The 21,827-nt window shown below is 42.7% G+C and overlaps 2 protein-coding genes across 5 annotated transcripts in view; one reads left to right on the top strand and one right to left on the bottom strand.

Moving 5' to 3' along the window:
- Positions 1 to 21,827, top strand: part of LOC138976632 (uncharacterized) — a 75,418-nt gene that overhangs the window by 36,440 nt on the left and 17,151 nt on the right. For 2 of the 3 annotated variants that reach the window (XM_070349504.1, XM_070349501.1), the window contains exon 2: positions 21,089 to 21,314. In XM_070349504.1, the coding sequence (XP_070205605.1) occupies positions 21,239 to 21,314 (76 nt within the window). In that variant the 5' untranslated portion in view covers positions 21,089 to 21,238. Of the gene's footprint in view, positions 1 to 19,119; positions 19,303 to 21,088; positions 21,315 to 21,827 lie in introns of those variants that run through there. The other variant, XM_070349503.1, reaches the window with a different exon arrangement.
- Positions 4,061 to 14,856, bottom strand: LOC138976628 (uncharacterized). Of its 2 annotated transcripts, none has more exons than XM_070349497.1 (5): positions 14,702 to 14,856; positions 10,102 to 10,179; positions 7,941 to 8,322; positions 6,468 to 6,549; positions 4,061 to 5,211 (listed from the first exon to the last, which is right to left on the bottom strand). In XM_070349497.1, exons 3-5 carry the CDS (start codon positions 8,296 to 8,298, stop codon positions 4,872 to 4,874), a joined length of 780 nt encoding a protein of 259 aa, XP_070205598.1. In that variant the 5' UTR covers positions 8,299 to 8,322; positions 10,102 to 10,179; positions 14,702 to 14,856; the 3' UTR covers positions 4,061 to 4,871. The 2 variants fall into 2 exon arrangements, with proteins under 2 accessions (XP_070205598.1, XP_070205599.1); XM_070349498.1 differs by lacking the exon at positions 14,702 to 14,856 and adding an exon at positions 12,900 to 12,985.

Here is a 21,827-nt window from a genome sequence, read left to right as displayed (position 1 = left end):
AAGAAGAAGAAGAAGAAGAAGAAGAAGAAGAAGAAGAAGAAGAAGAAGAAGAAGACAACGAAGACCAAGAAAAAGAAAAGTTTCTGGCTGAACAAAAACAGCCACCTTGGTGAACGAGGAGAGCACAAGGGAAAGCAAAGCCAGGCTAACGAAGAAAACATCGCAATGGTGGAAAGACAGCGATGTGTAAGCAACACAAAATCCATTACTACAAAAAACGTTTGACGAGTCGTTGCACTGAGTGACGTTTTCTAATGGGCCCATAATGAATGATATCGGATTTCTCTCTCCAGGCGTTGTACTTGGGAACTGTATGATTGTTTGTATTGTTCATTGGTGATTGCGGAGAACAGTCATAGCGAGTCAGTTTGTGATTAATATCTTTCTATTTTACTGGATGGACATTTTGTCGACAACAACACGGTCGGTTTATTTTATAAGCTCTTCGCGCCTTCACTCTATGCTTATTTTTGTTCGTGATGCTTAATTTAAAGGTCTTTCATCTAGTACTTTTTCTGGTTCTCGCCTCATTCTCATATATTTTTTCGTCAACTGGTTAAGACGACACACTTGACATGTGCGAAGCTGCTTCGTTTTATCCATAATCTAATTTTCCAATAACTAACCTTACTTATTTGTATGTGTGATTTTATTCAAGAACGCAATGGTTGACGAGAAACTGTCTGCCGTTTGTAAAGGGAGAGAGAGAAAGATCAGAGAGAGAAAAGAGATAGAGGGGGGCGAGAGAGAGGGAGAGAGAGAGAGAGGGAGAGAGAGACACAGAGAGACAGAGAGAGAGAGAGAGAGAGAGAGAGAGAGAGAGAGAGAGAGAGAGAGAGAGAGAGAGACTTAGACTTAGACTTAGAACATTTTATTCACATAAAGGGTAGACATTTTAGGCCATAGGCTTAATCTTACAATGTGCCCTTTACATTCACACAAACACATATTCACGCGTGCGCCCGACTAGAATCATAGAAACATCAAACATACAGTAATAATAAATGAGAAAAGTAGTAGAAAATACATGAATGGAACATCAATAAAGCAATTACAGAATGGAACATTAATTACGCAATCACACTTGCGCACTCACACGCAGACGCACAAGGAGGAACATATATAGTACTACTAATAATATACACACAACTAAGTGCCATTCAACAAGCACACAGTGAGCCTACCAAGACAGGTAGATTTAGCATTATGTAGGCATGCAGCAGTCAATATTTCAGAGTAATAAAATAATTATAATTAACAAAGCTAGCTACAATACCGGCAGCGTAACTTATGAAGACCTCAGTATGTGTTTCCTGAGGGAGGTTTTGAATGCGTTCAATGAACGGCACGTTTGTACATTCGAAGGAAGAGAGTTCCACAGTGAAGGTCCCACAAAAGCAAAGCTAGTTTTGTATAGATCTATGCGAGTCCTTGGTAATATATATATAGATTTGTTTGACACATAGCGCTCGGAAGCTTTAGCCAAGAATGCATTTAGGTATGGTGGGGCCAGCTCATTGAGCGCCTTGTACATTAGAATTAAGATGTTGTAATCAAACTGCTGTTGAAGTGGAAGAATATTGGCTACCTTCAACTTTTCTGACGTGTACAGATAAGGATTGGTTACAATAAGCTTAGCACCTCTTCTGTGCAAGGAGTTTAGTTTTTTCATTATATTTTCACTGGCACCGCACCATACAGTGGAGGCATAATTAATATATGATAGACAGTGTGCCACGTAAAACATTTTCAGTCCCTCCTTGTCTACAAAGGGTTTTAGTTTAGATAAGAGATGGAGATTGCTTGACAGCTTTTTACAGATATTCTTAACGTCTATGTTCCACCTAAGCTCCTGGTCAACTTCAATTCCTAGTACTCTGTGTGATGAAACCTGTTCTATAGGATCTGAGTGCAGTTTTAAGTTGAGGAGAAGGGGCGCTCTCTGATGTTTCTGTCTAGATGTGACTACCATACTGCTGGATTTTTTGGGATGCAGGGTCATTTTGTTGTTACTACACCACTGTTCAACGTCGTTGATTCCCTGCTGAAGGTCAGCCTCCACTTGAACTATTTTTTTGGACGATGAGTGAAGAGAGCTATCATCAGCAAAAAGCTCACAAGATACATTTTTATTCGTAATATGCAAAGGTAGGTCGTTTATGAAGATACTAAATAAAAGTGGGCCAAGAATGGACCCCTGAGGAACTCCGCAATTTAGAACACCATCTTGTGAATATTGACCATTTAGATATACCCGCTGGGATCTGTTCGTGATGAACGATGCAAGCAACTTAACTGTATCACTGTTGTTTATATAAAACTTTAGTTTAGTTATGAGAATATTGTGATCGACTGTTTTAAACGCTTTCCTCAGATCGAGGAAAACTGCACCAACTAATTTGGAATCGTTGATAGCCGACAGCCAGGTGTCACAGAGACGGACAAGAGCCGTGGAACAAGAATGAAACTTACGAAAACCAGATTGGAATTGGTAAAAAAGATCGTGGCTTTCCATGTGATGGATTACATGTTTATGGATATGCATCTCAAGAGGCTTAGAGAGCACCGATAGAACAGAGATAGGACGAAGGTTGTTGATGTCGCTAGAATCCGACGTCTTAGGAATAGGAATAACTTTAGCACATTTCCACTCCAGAGGGAAGACCTTTGTTTTAATACATAGATTGTACAAGAACGTCAGGGACTCTACTATATACGGAAGTGAAAGTTTTAGAAAGAAAGTACTATTAGTGTCTACGCCCACGGACTTTTTATTCTTGAGGTCAAATATATATTTCCCTACTTCATGAACTGCCAGTGCAGGGATAGGGCTCTGGTCAGCAGACCGCAGCCGGTCACTACAGAAACTCTCAAGGAGAGGGTTAGAGAACTCGTTTTGAGTGGCTATAGAATTAGATTGGGTAAGGAGGGACGCGGCGGACAAGAAGTGGTTGTTAAGCGTGTCTGGCGATGCCACGACCGAGGGCGCTAAAGACGGCTTACGCTGCTTATGGGTAACCTCGTTCATGGCACGCCAGAGGTGCGCTGTATCACAATTATTCGAAATCATCTGTTCGAAATACTTACGTTTCGAATTTTTCACTAAAACACTGATTTTGTTCCTCTGAAGGTTGTACTCGTTAGTGTTTTTGTCCTTCTTAAGCGTGTCCCTAATTTTCATAGCCTCCATTATTTCAGCTGTAATCCACCCAGGCTGCGCCTTTTGTTTAACTCTCCTCCTTCGAATGGGGGCATGCTTGTCCACAATAGGCATAAACAAGCTTTGCCACAAGGATAAGGCATCGTCAGAATTATCACAATTATGTACAGGAGAAAAGTTGACATGACTCAAATCATATAAAAAGGAAGTTTCATTAAAGTTCTTAGTTGAGCGGTACTCAAAGGTGGTATGCTCGCCCTTGGCACGCTTCCGTGGTCTACATGACAACGTGCACATGATGGGACTGTGGTCACTGAGACTGACATCAGAGAGCCGGACGTTAGACACCCTGTTTACATTATTGGTATAGATATGATCTAGTAGGGTGGAGGAGGTGGGAGTAACTCGCGAGAGAGAGAGAGAGAGAGAGAGAGAGAGAGAGAGAGAGAGAGAGAGAGAGAGAGAGAGAGAGAGAGAGAGAGAGAGAGAGAGAGAGAGAGAGAGAGAGAGAGAGAGAGAGAGAGAGAGAGAGAGAGAGAGAGAGACTGAAACTGAACTTTATTTTACAAGGATCAAGATTTAAGACATTAAATTGAGAGAGAGAGAGAGAAAGAGAGAGAGAGACAGACAGAGTGACAGAGAGAGAGACAGAGAGAGATAGAGAGACAGAGAGATATAGAGACAGAGAGAGAGAGAGACGGAGACAGAGAGAGACAGAGAGAGAGAGAGAGAGTGAGAGTGAGCGAGAGGGAGAGAAAGAGAGAGACAGAGAGAGACTGAGAGACAAAGAGGCGCGTACACACACACACCTGCTCACTCACACACACACACACACACACACACACACACACACACACACACACACACACACACACACACACACACACACACACAGACGCCTTATCTTCTACTGACTTTATTTTGTGCTCTTAAATTTTTTTATTTTATAAAAGTCTACATTTTGAAAAGAAAGAACACCAAGAAAATATTGCACAAAACAGGAGAAATTATGTATTGAGCAAGCGAAGAAAATCAAATCAGAAAGCAGATTCCAAAACGTGAAATAAATTGTGCAAGTGAAGTCTAAATTCAATGTTGCAGCCCTTTCCGTCTTAGCACTTAAATTTGACTCACCGTCCGAGATCTGACAAGGCTTTACAGGGGATAAGACACTTCGTCCCCTTGGTCACATACCAACAATTAAGTGACAACTCCGCGCTCTCGCTCTCACGTTATCTCATTCTTCTCGGAATCGTGAAGGATACAACCAAACTTTCTCGGAGACTGTTTTGAACTGTCTGTCTGTTACACTATGATTTGATTACCGCGCAGCCAGACAGTTCCATTACGAGTACGAGGTAAGTACCAACACCGCACACAAATGAAAATGAAACCTATTAATGCCCTGTCGAAAAAGTTTAATAAGTACCACCAACACGCAAACATGAGCAAGAAAACAACAAAACAAAATAATATCAACGTCGGTAATTTTCTAGGAGTGTTAACACCAATCCTTGCTGACAGAGAAAACCGTATCAGAATATCAAAACTGAGGCAATGTCACAGTGAGAAAGGATTAAATTTGAGTTTGAAATTAGTTTTTTTCTCCATACTATCTATTGTCATCTTCACGGGACATAACTACACGAGGAACAATAACGGAGAGGGTGAATAAGGGACGATATTCCTCTACTTGTTCCCACGACTCAACTCAATACGGGTGAAGCCTTGTTGCAGGACGACAGCACGTTCCGCGGAGTCGCTGGCAGGCGTTCTTCAGGAACGTGAACATGGCCTTGAACGTGTCGCAGACTTTGGTCCACGCTTTGGTCGCCAGTTTCTTTACCTTGGTCTTCAGCCACTGGAAAAAGCCCGTCAGTCGTTGGCTCATTCTGGACAGCATCGACAGAACTTTGCCTTGAAAAGCAACCTCCTCTCTGGTTGGCCGAGGCCCTGTTGTGTCGACGTCAGAGATTGGTTCGTCAGAAAAGTCGCTCTGAGTCGATGGTGTGACGAAGATGACCTCTGCGTCTAGCTCATCGTCTGTAAGCCTGGAAGGATACGCTTCGTTACTAATCATCAACAACAACAACAACAACAACAACAACAACAACAACAACAACAACAACAACAACAACAACAACAACAACAAACAGAGAAAGATAGAAAAGAAGAAAAAGCATGCATGGAAGGACGAATGATGGGGTACCACCAATACAAATGGCTTTGAAACAAAGTCCGAAGTGAAGTCTCCCTGGAAGAAGAGCTGCTTTTGGCCGAAACAATGCTACATTACTGCCAAGAGAGTAACATGACTAAACTGAATGCTGGAAGATTTCCCGTTTGGGGATTTCAACTACATGTGTATGATGCCTTTTTGCTGCTGAAAGATGTTCCGCGTTGAGCAAGCTCTGGACAGGACAAGCTTTCCATTGGAGCTTTTATTTCCGCTAACTTCCAGGCACTCTTCTTAATATTGTGCAACGCTACTCAAAATCTGAATAAAAGCGTGCCCAAAGATTAAAGCAGCTTTGGCATCACATTTTAAAGGTATGTTTGAAAATGCACGTGTTAGTTTCAAATTCGACCACATCGGGTTTTTTTAGACAATCACTTTCCATCACAATTCTGGTATATATAGCCATGCTGTCGTGTTGCATTGGTTGGGTGTCCTGGTGGCTCAGTTGGTTTTATTGTGACTTTAATTGTGACCTCGGGTTCAAATCAAGGCTAGTTAGCTTTGTGTGATGATTCATAGACGATATCCTTGACCCATATCCCCGTGTCACCGCCGTGGCACGTACGAGACGTCGGTCTTTCTACCATAAGTGTTTGTTTGTTTGTTTGTTTGCTTAACGCCCAGCCGACCACGAAGGGCCATATCAGGGCGGTGCTGCTTTGACATATACCGTGCGCCACACACAAGACAGAAGTCGCAGCACAGGCTTCATGTCTCACCCAGTCACATTATTCTGACACCGGACCAACCAGTCCTAGCACTAACCCCATAATGCCAGACGCCAGGCGGAGCAGCCACTAGATTGCCAATTTTAAAGTCTTAGCAGTACCCTGCCGGGGTTCGAACCCACGACCTCCCGATCACGGGGCGGACGCCTTACCACTAGGCCAACCGTGCCGGAACCATAAGTGTAGGTACCTGATTTCACCTAAACATGCACACGCTTGGGTCGCTCGATTATTGTTGCTGCTAGCTAGCCTTCCACTGGGAGAAAACGACCCGAATTGCAGAACAATGGAATAATAAAGTAAAAGAGTAATGAGAAAGTAAATAGTTTAATGAACTCACGTGACGGTGTCAAAAGAAGCGCCGGACACGTCAGCGGGTTCAAAGCTGAATCCTCGGGAAGTCCTCCTGAGGCTGTGTAACCCTGGGAAATATATTGCAAATGAAACCTTCCGTAAATCACAGAATACATGATACAATGGAACCTACATTTTAAGACCTTCTCCCTTTTATGACCTTACTTTTTCAGATGTTCTATTTATAAACTTCCCATCTCCCCCCTACCGGCACTGTTGGCCTAGTGGTAAGGCGTCTGCCCCGTGATCGGGAGGTCGTGGGTTCGAACCAAGGCCGGGTCATACCTAAGACTTTAAAAGTGGCAGTCTAGTGGCTGCTCCGCCTGGCGTCTGGCATTATGGGGTTAGTGCTAGGACTGGTTGGTCCGGTGTCAGAATAATGTGACTGGGTGAGACACGAAGCCTGTGTTGCGACTTCTGTCTTGTGTGTGGCGCACGTTATATGTCAAAGCAGCACCGCCCTGATATCGCCCTTCGTGGTCGGCTGGGCGTTAAGCAAACAAACAAACAAATCTCCCCCCTTCCCTCCGTCGCGATATAACCTTGAATGGTTGAAAACGACGTTAAACACCAAATAAAGAAAGAATTGATGAACTCTGCTAGTTTACCACTACTTAAAGACTCCTTCCCTTTTAAGACCTGATTGTCAGTTTGTTGGCGGTTACAATGGCAGGCCTCCATTGTGCCGAGTTAGTGTCTCAGCTTTTGTTTTCGTGGTCGTTATCCTGTATACCCATTAAATGAGGATTTCTTTGGAAAAAAACTCAAAAATAGAACAAACAAACAAAACAAAAACCCCGCTACAATGCACACAACAACACAAACCACACAAAAAAAACCACAAACAAACAAGAGGCGAAGCCTTCAAGGCTCACGTAAGAAATCGACAAACAGTAACACAAACTCAATCACTCCGTCATAGATACACACACACACACACACACACACACACACACACACACACACACACACACACACACACACACACACACACACACACACACACACACACACACACACAGTAAGCATAGGTGACACTGTGCAAGAAAGCGAGACACTAGATCTAGATCTGTCTGTCTGCAAGTAGCCTACTTACAGGGACACGACTGCCAACTAGTCTCGGCCCGCTCAAAATAAAAACAATGACCGAGACTTTCAGTAATTCCTTCGCGTGACGTCTAACCCTCTTACGTCATAATGAGACGTCTTCAAATTACGAAATGTTAAAGTTTCTACCACAGACATACATACATACATACGCACGCACGCACAGACAGACAAAAGTTACGAACGCAAAGGCTACACTTACGTGAGCCCAAAAGGCATTTTGTGATGTTTCTTCTTGTTTTTCTCGTTGTTGGGTCAAAGTCACAGTCACAGATTTGGGGACACCCTTTCGTGGGCGGCTGTCACGTGCAAGGACTTAACAAAAAATAATAATTTAAAAAAATATACGTACATCTCCTCCTACGCTGCCTCGTCGCCGGTTGTGTAGATGGTTGTGTGGACAGCTCCGTGGATGGCTCTTGACAAGGACGAAGCGTAGTGAGGTCGTCCAGAAGGATGTCACGGAGTCGCGCATTGTGGGAGTTGTTGTTGCTGTCTTCACTGCTGCCCCAGCTAGACGCTTCCAACACCTTCAGAAGAGCATGCTTCATGCCATCGAAAGCTTCGACGACGACGTCTTTCAGGTTGTTCCTGGGGATGTAGGTATCTCGTCTTCGTGAGTCCTGCAGAGTGTGTAGCAGGTTATTGAAGTCGCTCTCTGTCTTGAGCAGCTGGGTGTAGTCGTAGCGGGTGTTTTTGTAGTCGCTCATCTTGTCTGGTTTCTGGTTCCGTCCCTGTAGGGCGGAAATACACCCACGCACACACGCACACACACACACACACACACACACACACACACACACACACACACACACACACACACACAGAGACGCACAGAGACAGACAAACACACACACAGACACACACAGACACACACAGACAGACACACACACACACACACACACACACACACATAATTATCCGAGATATAGCTTGAGACACTTTTGCTACGATTAATGTTTCACAAACGAGTATTTCTCATTTACAGGTTGACCCCCCAAAAATGCCACCCACACAAACGAACTTCTACGTCTGTTGACCGACTTACTTAGGCAAAAAAAAAAAAATTGTCTGTTTAGGGTAACCCGACCGACCCTATCGATTTGGCGCCGACCCAAAAACTTTTTTTCGATTTCAAAAAAACAAAAAAACAAAAAAAGAGGTAAAAATGCTAAAAAGAGACATTTGGCGTTTCTTTCTCTCCCTTTCTCTCTGTTTTATTTATACGTTAGCTTTGAAACATGTATTCATCAAATATAAGAAGTGAATGTTCAGCATTTACACCAAAAAAAAAAAAAAAAAAAAAAAAAAAAAAACTTTACCTACCTACCGACCCTACTTTTTTTGGTCATGTTACCCTAAACAGACAATTTTTTTTTTTGGCCTTAATATTTGGTGTACATTAACTTCAGCTTATACATGACCTGTGGAAAATGTGATAGTCAAATAGTGTGACTTTTATGCTCTTTTGAATATAATACCAATTTCAGAAAGTAATTCATGAAAACAATTCCGACTGTGCACAGGAAGTACCCGGGCTGCTCATTTTTGTTATGTGTACAAGTAAAACAAAGCTTTCATCACACGTTAATTTTTTTTAAAGCCTGTGCAAGTCTGGCACGGTGTACATGATCACTTACACGAGAACAATAGTTTCTTTAATACAAAGTTTGTGGGATATTTTGATTTAACGATACATTTATTTAACTGAGCATTGAGAGAAACAATTTTCCGTAATCGTAAGTCACGAATTCACCTAACTGATAACGCAGCGGCGTTCTTCCTGCTTGAAAAGCTGCGTGACCAGATGCCAGTATAGTGTTATTTGAACTATGCTGACTTTTAGCATATGATAACAGACATGTTGAGAAAATGGGTATTAACATGAGCATTTTCGAGACATGAATTGATAGTATTAGAAATAACGGTTTTATGACCGGCTAATTTTGACCAACATTCTTATGGAAGCGATCCGGCAACAAAGATGGAACAGAGAATGGAGACTGGATTGATTCGAGGCTGACGTGACCTTATTCACGTGACCTCATACAGCCAACCAATCACCTGACTTCATGCATGTCAACAGCTAAAATTTTCTCACACAACAATATGGCTATTTCTGCAAAAACAAGTCACTGTGGTCAACATTTATTCATGTGCATCCCAAAACTTGTCCATTAAGTTTCATCTGTTTTACAATGTGCTATCACTAATACTTCCTTTTAGGTTTTAGAAATTCAGCTTGAAGTGGGAGTCAGTGAGCATAGTACAGTTTGCTGACATTTTGGCCCAACTTTGACCCAACTTTGACCCAACCAGAGGCTTCAGTCAACAATGCCCAAATTCGCAGAAATGGCCATAATTATGTAAAAGTACACACAGATCTTCGTGACTTACAAGAGTTTATTTGAAAGGATGCTTTTATTCCATGTAAAAATCCACACAGATGTTCCGAGATTTACACGACACAAAAAGGAACGCACCTTTACCCAGTACTCTTACACACAACTTACCGGAAAGCGTTCCTCAGTTTGGTACACCAAGAGCACACTTCGGGAGAAGTGCGGCCACGGAGCACTCTCCGGACTCGCCTGCAGATGTAAAAGAGTCTATTTCACTGTCACTGCATTGTCTGCATGGTGCAGGGTTTTAACTCTTGAAGAAAGACTGGAAACTCGCTGTGGAGAAGACGCTTTATCTTCAACCACTCGCAAGGTCTAAACACGATTAAATTGTAACGGATGAATTATTGTGTGGTTTCGGTTTTGTGACAACAGGAGTTTCCCCTGCTTTTGTTTAGTAATGCTAGATCATCATCATCTGGGACAAAGGTAAGTAGCACGACGTATGCTGGAGCAGACATCGGGACTTCCCGTTGAACAATCTATTTATAAAGTTTTCGCAACATGATTCTGACACACAAAAACCGTTATACAAGTCATGGGGTATCGATCCCCCAAGCTATACAACGTAAGGGTTGACCGTTCGTTAAACTTGACCCGGTGTAACACGAGAAAATTACTCCCACGAGATTTTTACTCCGGAGTAAAAATTTCGTACGAAAATGTTACTCCCTTTACGAAACAGTACTCCCCCATAACACGAGAAAATTACTCCCCACGACAGGTGAGTTCCGAGTAAACATTTCGTGCAAAAATGTTACTCCCCTGACGAATAAATAACGAATACATTACTCCACCCTATTAAACACGAACAATTTAACTTCCCATGCCAGGTGTACGAAACTTCTACTCCCTTGTCCTCTGTTAGTCTTGGTGGTGGAAGGGATGGAGGGAGGGTAGCGCAACATTCGTTTGCGCGAGATCACATAATTATTGGCATTATCCCTTCGCCCGCATCCCATTTTCGCGTACAAGATTTTTACTGGAAGTAAAAAAAAAAATGGAGAGTAAAAATTTCATGGAGGGAGTAATTTTTTCGTGCCTTTTGGGATTTTTTTTCTCGTACAAAATTTTTACTCCGGAGTAAATTTTTCGTGGAGTAAAAATGTCGTGTTACACCGGCAATACAAGAGTTTGATGAGATAGCATTGCATAACAACGTTGTAACACTTAGGAAATTGCTCTGTTTGTCTGTTTGTTTGGTGTTTTTTTTTTGTTTTTGCTTGTTTGTTTGTTACTTTCTTTGTTTCTGTGCACAAAACATGACAACATTTCATTATTTGTTCGTTTGTTTCTTCTTTTCTTTTCTTTTAAGCAGTAAGCATAGCAGATTTGAAGAAACAGTCATAGATTTCCAAAAAAGTTAACTAGCACAGGGAAAAGCTGTTGTTTTTGTATTAGCCGATTACGTTTCCATCTAATACATTCAGCACTGAGTTCGAATCAAAAATGGATCGAACAGTTCCACATTATAATCGAGAGTCTACCTTCGCCGAACGAAAATGGAGTCTCTCACGGAGACTTTCTACTTCTACGGTTGTTATTCTCATTCTTGCAACTCAAGCCGTTTGAACAGCTACGAACTATTCCCTTGGTTTCTCCTCGACAATGTTGCTGTTCATGATTGAGATTATTTAGCTTTTGTCACATGTACAGTAAGTTGTTTTCACCTAACTGTCAGCTCTTTACTTTTCCTGGTCATATTTTTATTTTATTTTTATTTTTATTTACGAGGATTTATATCGCGCACATATCTCACCACACAAGGCGACTCAAGGCGCATGTTACCTATTAATGCCGTGTGAGATGGAATTTTTTACACAATATATCACGCATTCACATCGGCCAGTAGATCGACTGCCTTTAGGCGCTGCATCCACCTTTCACGGCCTATTATTCCAGGTCACACGGGTATTTTGGTGGACATTTTTATCTACGCCTATACAATTTTGCCAGGAAAGACCCTTTTGTCAATCGTGGGATCTTTAACGTGCACACCCCAATGTAGTGTACACGAAGGGACCTCGGTTTTTCGTCTCATCCGAAAGACTAGCACTTGAACCCACCACCTAGGTTAGGAAAGGGGGGAGAAAATAGCGGCCTGACCCAGGGTCGAACTCGCAACCTCTCGATTCCGAGCGCAAGTGCGTTACCACTCGGCCACCCAGTCCCATATTCCTAACTCCATGAGCACGCAGCGAAAAACTGACTGACAGTTATGCACCTCCAGGAGAAAAAGGTTACATCATGTTCTGTCACGATGTAAAATTGTGTGACGCCCCGTTCCGACGAAGCAAAGTTTCGCGCGACGCTCATAATTCAAGTTCACTTTGTAGTTTGTTGACCTCTAGTATGCACCCCTTATGGCACAATTCCGTTTCGCTGACCGACAAGGGTGACAGTTACCAGGGATGGACTCAGAGGGGGGGGGGGGGGGGGGGGGGGGTCACAGGGTGCACGTGCATCCCCATCCAGCTAAAAAGAAAAGGAGAAACAAAAAGGGAATTTAAGCAATTTCCAAGTTTATATGGCACCAGAGAGCACCATTTTGCTTCTTCGGACACATTTGTTTTGCAGTGTCGAGCGAGCTGCGCGCCCTCGAATTCTAAGTGCGCCCTCCCCCCCTCCGGATTGGATCCTGCGACCCTAGGATCACAAGTCCAGTGCTCTACCAACTGAGCTACCGGGCCCCTCATTATCATCTTTCTGTATTATAATCTTTTGATGGTGTGGTTTTGTTTTGTATGTTTGTGTGTGTGTGTGTGTGTGTGTGTGTGTGTGTGTGTGTGTGTGTGTGTGTGTGTGTGTGTGTGTGTGTGTGTGTGTGTGTGTGTTTAAAAATAATTATAACGAGACATATCAAATAAAGACCCTTTTTGAAATAAAAACAAAGTCCAAGATGTGCTTACCTTTGTTTTGAAGAAAGGAACTTCGTATCATTTCGCTTTTCATCACACAGAATGGAACAGATGGCCCATAATTATTACGTCTGCATACAAACACAGTAGATTCGAGTATGGTTCCACGTCACCTTGAATATTTATTGCACGACTCACGATCACGTTTCCTGTTCGTTTATTGATTTACGATTATTTCAAAAGAGTTCTAGTAATTCTGTGCACAAAGGCTGACGAATCAATGGTGCTGTGGGTATTCACTCCGATCGTGTTTTGCAAAGCTGTAGCATGCACGTTATGCGTGTTACGCCTTATTTATTTATAAGGGAGATTTATATAGCGCTTGACGTTCTCTAAGCGCTTTACATATTAATTTCTGCCGTGTGAGATGGAATTTTTTACACAATATATCACGCATTCACATCGGCCAGTAAATCTCAAGCCATTACGGCGAATATTTACTTTTCACGGCCTATTATTCCAAGTCACACGGGTATTTGGTGGACATTTTTTTTATAGATAGATCTATGCCTATACAATTTTGCCAGGTAAGACCCTTTTGTCAATCGTGGGATCTTTAACGTGCACACCCCAAATGTATTGTACACAAGGGACCTCGGTTTTTCGTCTCATCCGAAAGACTAGCACTTGAACCCACCACCTAGGTTAGGAAAGGGGGGAGAAAATTGCTAACGCCCTGACCCAGGGTCGAACTCTCAACCTCTCGCTTCTGAGGCAAGTGCACTTACCACTCGGCCACCCTTTCCCTCTTGTGTTTTCGAGCAACCTAACTTTGAATGTATCTATTTCCGTCCGATTTACATGCAGAGCCACCAAAACCCAAGGTGCACTAAGCCTAAGCTAGTTTACGTCTCTATCACACGAAGTGTGTGCTTGGATGCATGTCATAGCAATAACACAGATTTGAATGCAAGGTTTTGGTTTTTGACAGCAACATTTGTCAAGAAGTCTTTGAATACGGGCACTGTTAACTATATTTTCAGGTGTAACCGAGTGCCGTAACACTACGATCACCTCGGGAGGCGAAGTGTTATCAAACAGGATTGAAAATGTTAGGGCTAATTTCTTAGCCCTATAAAAACTGTTATGCAAACCCGAAGGTTTCCATGAACATACAGACAATCGGAAACCACCAGACCCCATCACAAACATAATTCCACAATCCACCGGTGTTGACTTAAAGGCCAACAACTCGGGTGCAGAGTCTGCTGTGAAAGGAGCGGTAGCCTCCCCTGTCACGCAATGATCACTATAATGCATCAAAAAGAGGAATATATGATATACATGTTAGACACCAACTTCTTCATGTTATGAGGACCGTAGCTTTTGTGTTATGACGACAAAACACGACGTAGCTACTTATTCTTCGAGTTTTATGGTTTAAAAGCTCGAATATGTGTTGCAAAGGCAGAGAGAATATTTTATGTATCCGTTTATTCTATTAGTTATAATTTAATACTAAATTTTGGTCGCTTGGTTTTATCCTACATTAGCCCATATAGAACCGCACATATTTGATTTATCAGAAAGTTGGGTTAGTTAAAGAAGGAATATTGTTATGATTATCAGTGACAAAGATCAAAGCATTGGCAATTTGAAATTATCTTGTTGTGTGTGTGTGTGTGTGTGTGTGTGTGTGTGTGTGTGTGTGTGTGTGTGTGAGTGTGTGTGTGTGTGTGTGTGTGTGTGTGTGTGTTTAATTGTCACGACACATATCAAATCAAGACATTTTTTGAAATGAAAACATATATATACATACGTTTAAGATCAAATTAAATCCAAGATTTTCTTACCTTTGTGTTGAAGAAAGGAATTTGGAATCACATCGCCCGTCATCTGAATGGTACCCCTTCCCTCGCGCTGTTACATCAGCAACTAACCACCCTGCGGTTGTGAACACACAAACACATCACGACGTCTTTTGCATGACGTTGTTTTAAAGGGGAAATGATTCGAAATAGTTTGTTTATAGTGACGAACCACACTGCTGTTGCGAACACACACACGCAAATCACGACGTCTTAGGCCAAACAAAAATATATGTTGATTTGGGGTAAGGTGACCAAAAACGATAGGGTCAGTAGGTCGGCTTTTTACATTTAAGTCGAGTTTTGACGACATGTTTTAATGGAGACGGGGAATTGAGACGAGGGTCGTGGTGTATGTGTGTGTGTACGTACGTGTGTGTGTATACATCGATTCAGAGAAAACTACTGGACCGATCTTCATGGAATTTCACATGAGAGTTCATGGGTATAATATCCCCAGATGTTGTTTTTTTCTCTCAATTTTTTCGATAAATGTCTTTGATGACGTCATATCCGGCTTTTTGTGAAAGTTGAGGCCGTACAGTCACGCCCTCCGTTTTCAATCAAATTAATTGAAATTTTGGTCAAGCAAATTTCGACGAAGTCCGGACTATGGGATTGAATTTCAGCTCGACAGCGTAAAAATTAGATACTTAGTTTGCTTATTAAATTTGTCAATAAAATCGAATTTTCTCCAACCGATTTTAAAATGTTTGCATCGTCCTCCTCAATTTTGCCTGATTTCAAAAACATATTCATATGTCATGTTTACTATAAAAATGTGCTCAGAATTAAAGAAAATAAGAAGACGAGCGCAGTGGCGTAGTGGTAAGACGTCGGCCTCCTAATCGGGAGGTCGTGAGTTTCGAATCCCGGTCGCTGTCGCCTGGTGGGTTAAGAGTGGAAATTTTTCCGTTATAGAAACACGAAAATACTCCCCCGAAATCGGCATATGCTGCCTGAATGGCGGGGTAAAAACGGCCATACACGTAAAATTCCACTCGTGCTAAAAACATGAGTGAACGTGGGAGTCTAAGCTCATGAACGAAGAAGAAGAAGAAGAAGAAGAAGAAGAAGAAGAAGAAGAAGAAGAAGAAAATAAGAACTGCGTTCGCGCGCTACGCGGAGACGAGCGTGACCAGTCTCGATTTTTCGGTGTGGTTAGTCGCGACTATCTTGATATAGTATCGGCGGTGACTGTTTTTTGTGTGTTAATCCGTTCCTTTCCTGCCAACAGCTTGACTATATGTTTTTACATCGCTTCACGCGACTTGTTATTTATTTTTTTAGATTTTAATTTAGTCGATTGTAAAGGAGGTTACTTCCTTTAGTCTCTGTATTGTTCGCAAAATGTGCCAAAAGTGTTTTGGTTTTTTTAAGATATGAAAAAACAGTTTTAGGGTCGGCGGGAAAAAATAGGGTCGGTCAGGTTACCCTAAACCAACATATATTTTTATTTGGCCTTATACATATAGCTTAATGACGTACGTGTCTAAGTTTAGCGACAGCAATAATGCGGTCATTGCCTCATAGACTTTATAAAGAAATGTTAACGTTTCTCTTTTTAAACCGCTACTTGTTTACCGGTTCTTCTTTTTCTTCTTTCATGGTCTGAAACGCCCACGTTTACTCATGTTTTGACACAAGTTGGTTTTTAACGGTCATACACGTAAAAACCCACCCCCTGCCTACCCCCACCCCACCCTTCCCTGGTCTACTCATAACTTTATATGCTTTTATCCCCCAACCGCACCTATACATTCAAATCACTCTTTGCCAAGCTACTGTGAGAATCGATCGAGTTCTCAGACGGGCGCTGTGGGGTGGTGGTAAAATGTCGGCCTCTTAATCGGAAGGTCGTGAGTTCGAATCCCGGCCGCGGCCACCTGGTGGGTTAAGTGTGGAGATTTTTCCGATCTCCCAGGTCAACTTATGTGCAGACCTGCTAGTGGCTTATCCCCCTTCGTGTGTACACGCAAGCACAAGACCAAGTGCGCACGAAAAAGATCATGTAATCCATGTCAAAGTTCGGTGGGTTATAGAAACACGAAAATACCCAGCATGCTTCCTCCGAAATCGGCATATGGCTGCCTGAATGGCGGGGCAAAAACGGTCATACACGTAAAAATCCACTCGTGCAAAAACACGAGTGTACGTGGGAGTTTCAGCCCACGAACGCAGAAGAAGAAGAAGAAGAAGTCATTCCACAGGCACGGCAATCCATAATACAAACTGCATATGGTCATATAGCTTGTTTGGAATTGCGACTTGATCTTTACACTAGGTAGTTTTACAGTCAGGTCAAACAGCTTCGTCATTAGAGCTTTGGCCAGACTAAGTCTGCAACTCATTTATTGCCACTCTGGTTCGTACGCCACACTGCCATGTCTCTGGCCCCAGGGTCAAACACCACCTGTATACCAAATTCCACATTGGTGATTCTGCATCGTGCCCCTGTGGCACATCTCCAATGACAGTGGAACACTTCCTGCAGGACTGTCCAACACACCAAAATTTGCGAGCAGAGACCTGGCCTGCTGACACACCGATGAGGGACAAACTCTATGGACCCATGGAGAGCCTCCGGCGTACAGCAGCCTTCATCAGGGCCTCCGGAGTTGCTGTCTGAGCGAACGACGACGAAGAAGAAGAAGAAGAAGAATCCCCAGTGAGACGCAAGGAGAGAAATGTCAGTTTCTCCAAGTCGACTTTACATTTTTTTTAACTTGTACTTTATTTATCCCGATGAGTTACTAACAGCTAGACCTCATGGGAAGTTGTCGCTGACAAAATCATGTTTTAAACTCAGAGTTACAGGCCAGAATAGCAACATAATCGCTATTGTGTTTTCAGCGTAGCTCAGAATGACATGAATTAATTCCATGTTTAGACACATCTTCCTAAATTGCAAGCACAAACTGAGCTGAAGTCCCATTGGCCGTTTAAGTGGAGCAATTGTAGACGACAATTTCATTCCTATATCAGTACTCCACGCTCTCACACACACACACACACACATACACCACACACACACACACACGCACGCACGTACGCACGCATGTACGCACGCACGCACGCACGCACGTACGCACGCACACATACACACACACTCACGCACACACACACACACACACTCTCTCACACACACACACACACACACACACGCACGCACGCACACACACACACACACACACACACACACACAATATGTGCGCCATTTGAACTAAATAACCTTGACCATTACGTTGATTTTAATTTGGATGACCCGCCGGACCTAAATTCTACCAGCGATTGATTTTGACCAAGTCTAGGAGTCTTTAGACTATTCTTAGCTAGCGCCATCTTGTCGATTGGGCGTTTCCGTTTCTTCTTCGGGCTCGGAAGACAGTGACAACGAACCGTGCAGTCGACAATTCAACAGTCAGCCTGTTGTCGCTAGATAAAGCGAAGGGATGCTATAGTTATTCCGGACAAAGTCCGTTTGGTTGTCGTCAATTTAACTTAAAGGGACAGACCTTAATTGGTGTCAGTTATAGTTTAAAGACGTTCTTGTATATCAATATTCGTATATTGGAGAGTCGGAGTGGTACAGTGGTTAAAGTGAGTGAATACACATACCCGAGTACAGTCCAGTCCACCACGCTGGACATGGGTACCTGATCCTATTAAGGACAAGGGGAGGTGAAGTCAGCTGGTCCCAGAAAAGTTCAGATCTCCAACATCTAGCTCTCCTACGACCAAAAATGGTATGTTATGCATATAATGGCTGACAGATTTCTTCGAGACCCTCCTAGGCCGTCTTTTAATCAAGATATGCGAGTCCTTTAGCCCACGGGTTCGTTATATTGAGCTTACACCATGTTCTATTTCTAACTCATGTTCGGAATCTCGTGATACTTTCTTTGGTTAGTGGGACGCTAAAGGGGGTCGAATCAAATCCCTTCAAAGAACATGCGCACATATCACAGCACGATTTCCCAAAATGGTTGACCATATTTTACGTGATATAGAAAATAAAAATAAATGAAATGTTAACCATATGAGGAGTATAAATTGCAGTCAAACAGTGTCCTGAATGCAGAGACAATCTCAACTTCCTTTTTATGCAGATGATGCGGAGTCATTTAAGTTACTTTGGTCAAGTTTTACTCAAATACTCAATTTCATTGCAGCAACAACAAAAACCAAAAACTAAAATTATACACGTTTTTATTTGTTTGTATTTCATTTTTTTTCTGTTCTCAATAAATGGAGACATCGGACAAAAATAACTTCCGTCTTTCTCTTTAAGAGTTGAATTGTCCCATCATCAATCTATATTGAGAGGTACACCACAAGGTCATGACAGCATTTCCGCAGATGTGATGATGAACACTTCCAAAGTGTGAGTCGTCACTTTAAGCCGAGAGGTTACAGGGAGTATAGGCTTTCGTAGCTCATAGGGCAAAGAGAGACAGAGGGATTCAGTCCGACAGCTTTCATCTCCAGTTGCAGCTTTGTGTTTAAATGTCAACATCAGAAGCCTTATGGTGTAGACTCCGGTGTTAAAACCGCAACGGTAACAGGACATATTTTCTTCAACACAGGTCTGTATTTTACCATCCAAAGACTATTTGTCTTGTTTGGGTGTAGCCCTATGCGTGATCTGGGTGTATGTGGTGGGTTTTTTAATCATGGTAAAACAAAAAAGAAAGTTTGCTCATGATTTGAAGAAAAAAAATGTCGTCGACTGTTTCATTTATTTTGTATTCAGTGTTGGTTCTGTGATTTCATTGGAAGGGGACTTGGTTTCTTGCACAGAGGTCTGTTTCACTGTGTGTAATTGTTTTTTTTTAATTTTGTATCGTAATTTTTGTTCGGTGACTGTGTCACTTGAAGAATCTCAAGGGTCACTTGTGTACTTAAGTCGCTATGTGATGCTCACTTATTTGATTCTTGCATGTTTTCTCCCTTCTTCTGCTGCATGTTCTATCTTCTTTGCTGAAGATCTGTATTCAAGCATCAACACACCACTGACTTTCTTGCGTTTTTGTCACAGGTGCCGATGCTAACACCGTGTTAACTATCGTCACAGAAAACCTACAAATGTAGAAACGTCACTATTTTCTTTCGGTGAACATCTCTGAGTGTTTTACTCAGTAGGTCAAGATTACAAATCTGCTTGCTTTAAGTTCTACTATAAATCCGCGAAAAGGATCAAGTATCATCTAATTCTCTAGACGGCTCAATTTACGAATACTCGTGCCATCTTCGCTGGCTTGTGTGTGTGTGTGGGGGGGGGGGGGGTGTGGGGGGAGTATGTGTGTGGGTGTGAGTTTGTGGGTTGGTGAGATGGTTGAGTGTGTCTGTGTGGGTGTCACTGTCTGCCTGTCGGTGTCGGTGTTGGTGGCGTCGTTATCTTTGATGGAATTGCTCATTGTTTCTCTCTGTCACTGTTTTACCTTGGTGAAATCTCGTCTGAAAATACAGGTGGTCACACTTGATTTTCATGTTGAACACACGCCGTTTACCCAGCGTTGACAGGGGGAGCGAGCATGAGGCTTGACATTCACGCTGTTTTTTTTTATATACATTGTGTATTGCTTGCAGGGAAGCCGTTCGGTGTCGCTAGTGGGCCTGACACATGTACTTATTTCTTTATTCTTACTAATTTCTTAATTCTTTTTTCTTACTTATTTCAAAATACTCAGTCGTCATTGCCGAGCTTTCCACAGTAAGGGAAAGGTGGCGCCAAATCATATTGCCGAGATAACTCTGTCGGGGTGGTATGGGTTGTGAAAGAGTGAATGCTCTTGCTTTTAGTGAGGCAAGCTTTCTACACGTGCTCCTTGTCCGCGTGTTTTTGACACCTCCCTCGCTAGTGACTGGCGTATTATGTCGCGTGGGAAAGTTTGACTCACTAAAAGCAGGAGAATTCACTCTTCCACAACCCATAAAAACCGACAGAGTTATTTCCGAGCATCGTCTAATGTCATGGCCATTTCGGAGAGATAAAAATCCAGCCGCCTGTTTGTGAAGCAATGAATGTTATACGTTGATGAAGTTTCTTTTCTGTATTCACACTAGAAGCAGCTTATACTGTGACGGACAGTCGTGACTTTGGTCTACACATCTTCGGAATTGTGTTATTGTAGACTGCCAAAACATAAATCCAGGTACAAATAGTTCAGTTTTAGCTGTATCAGCCTATTCGTGTTTTATTTGTTTTAACTTAATCAATAAACTCAACGTGCCTGAAATGCGTTGAGTTTGTCGTTTCGAAAAGCAATACATATTCATCCCACAAACCAATTTCCTCGCGATTCCCAGCTAACAAGCTCTCATCTCTCTTCGTCTAACAACCTCGCCTCTCTCTGTCTCTTTGTGTTACAGACGCAATCTCGTGTACAACCTCGCCGAGTGCAAGATTTGCTGGGCGCCTGCGCTGTGATGAATCGCACCATGTGACGTCTGCGACGCTGTTTGGGGAAAGCAGACGACAGGGAGGATTACGTGCCCCTGACTGAGTGAGGAGAGTGCAAAATGAAGACCTCCGTCCTCTGCCAAACTGCCATGTCGGTCTTCTTGCTGCTGATATCGTCTGCTTCCGGCGACACAGGTTAGTGGGCAAGTAATAATGAAAATAATTGATGGAGATGTCGGGTTCTCTCTCTCTCTCTCTCTCTCTCTCTCTCTCTCTCTCTCTCTCTCTCTCTCTCTCTCTCTCTCTCTCTCTCTCTCTCTCTCTTTAAAGGCACAGTAAACCTCCCGTAAACCATCACAGAGCTCCCCGAGCGTCTACATACAGTACAAGCATACTTCCATTTGAACGCTCACCGAACGGGAACATCCTGGCTGCTTTCTGTCGAGCGTGAGACATTTTCAAAGAATTTATTTTCGTGGACTTAGCCTTTAACAATGATGGCGCCTCGTTTTGGTGCTGGCAGTTATGAGGAATTCACGCCCGGACAGTAAGCCTCCCGTAAACCATCACAGATACAGGGCCGGACCCAGGGGGGGGGGGGGGGGGGTTCCAGGGGTTCCGGAACCCCACCCCTGGAAAAAGCATGTACCTTGCTTTGAGTGTTTTTTTTTTTTTTTATTATTTTTTTTTAACGGTACCCTGAAGACG

Source organism: Littorina saxatilis, linkage group LG9 (genome assembly GCF_037325665.1).
Source record: "Littorina saxatilis isolate snail1 linkage group LG9, US_GU_Lsax_2.0, whole genome shotgun sequence".
Taxonomy (NCBI): domain Eukaryota; kingdom Metazoa; phylum Mollusca; class Gastropoda; order Littorinimorpha; family Littorinidae; genus Littorina; species Littorina saxatilis.
The sequence above is the reverse complement of the archived record's forward strand: the minus strand, read 5'-3'. Positions and strand labels throughout refer to the sequence as shown.

What these genes read in the sequence shown, in the direction of transcription:
- LOC138976628 (XM_070349497.1), bottom strand. Translation starts at nt 8,298, where the DNA reads ATGAGCGACTACAAAAACACCCGCTACGACTACACCCAGCTGCTCAAG. An exon ending in GAGGCAGCGTAGGAGGAGAT is followed by an intron (nt 6,550 to 7,940) that starts GTACGTATATTT and finishes TATATTTCCCAG; the next exon opens with GGTTACACAGCCTCAGGAGG. An exon ending in GCTTCTTTTGACACCGTCAC is followed by an intron (nt 5,212 to 6,467) that starts GTGAGTTCATTA and finishes GTATCCTTCCAG; the next exon opens with GCTTACAGACGATGAGCTAG.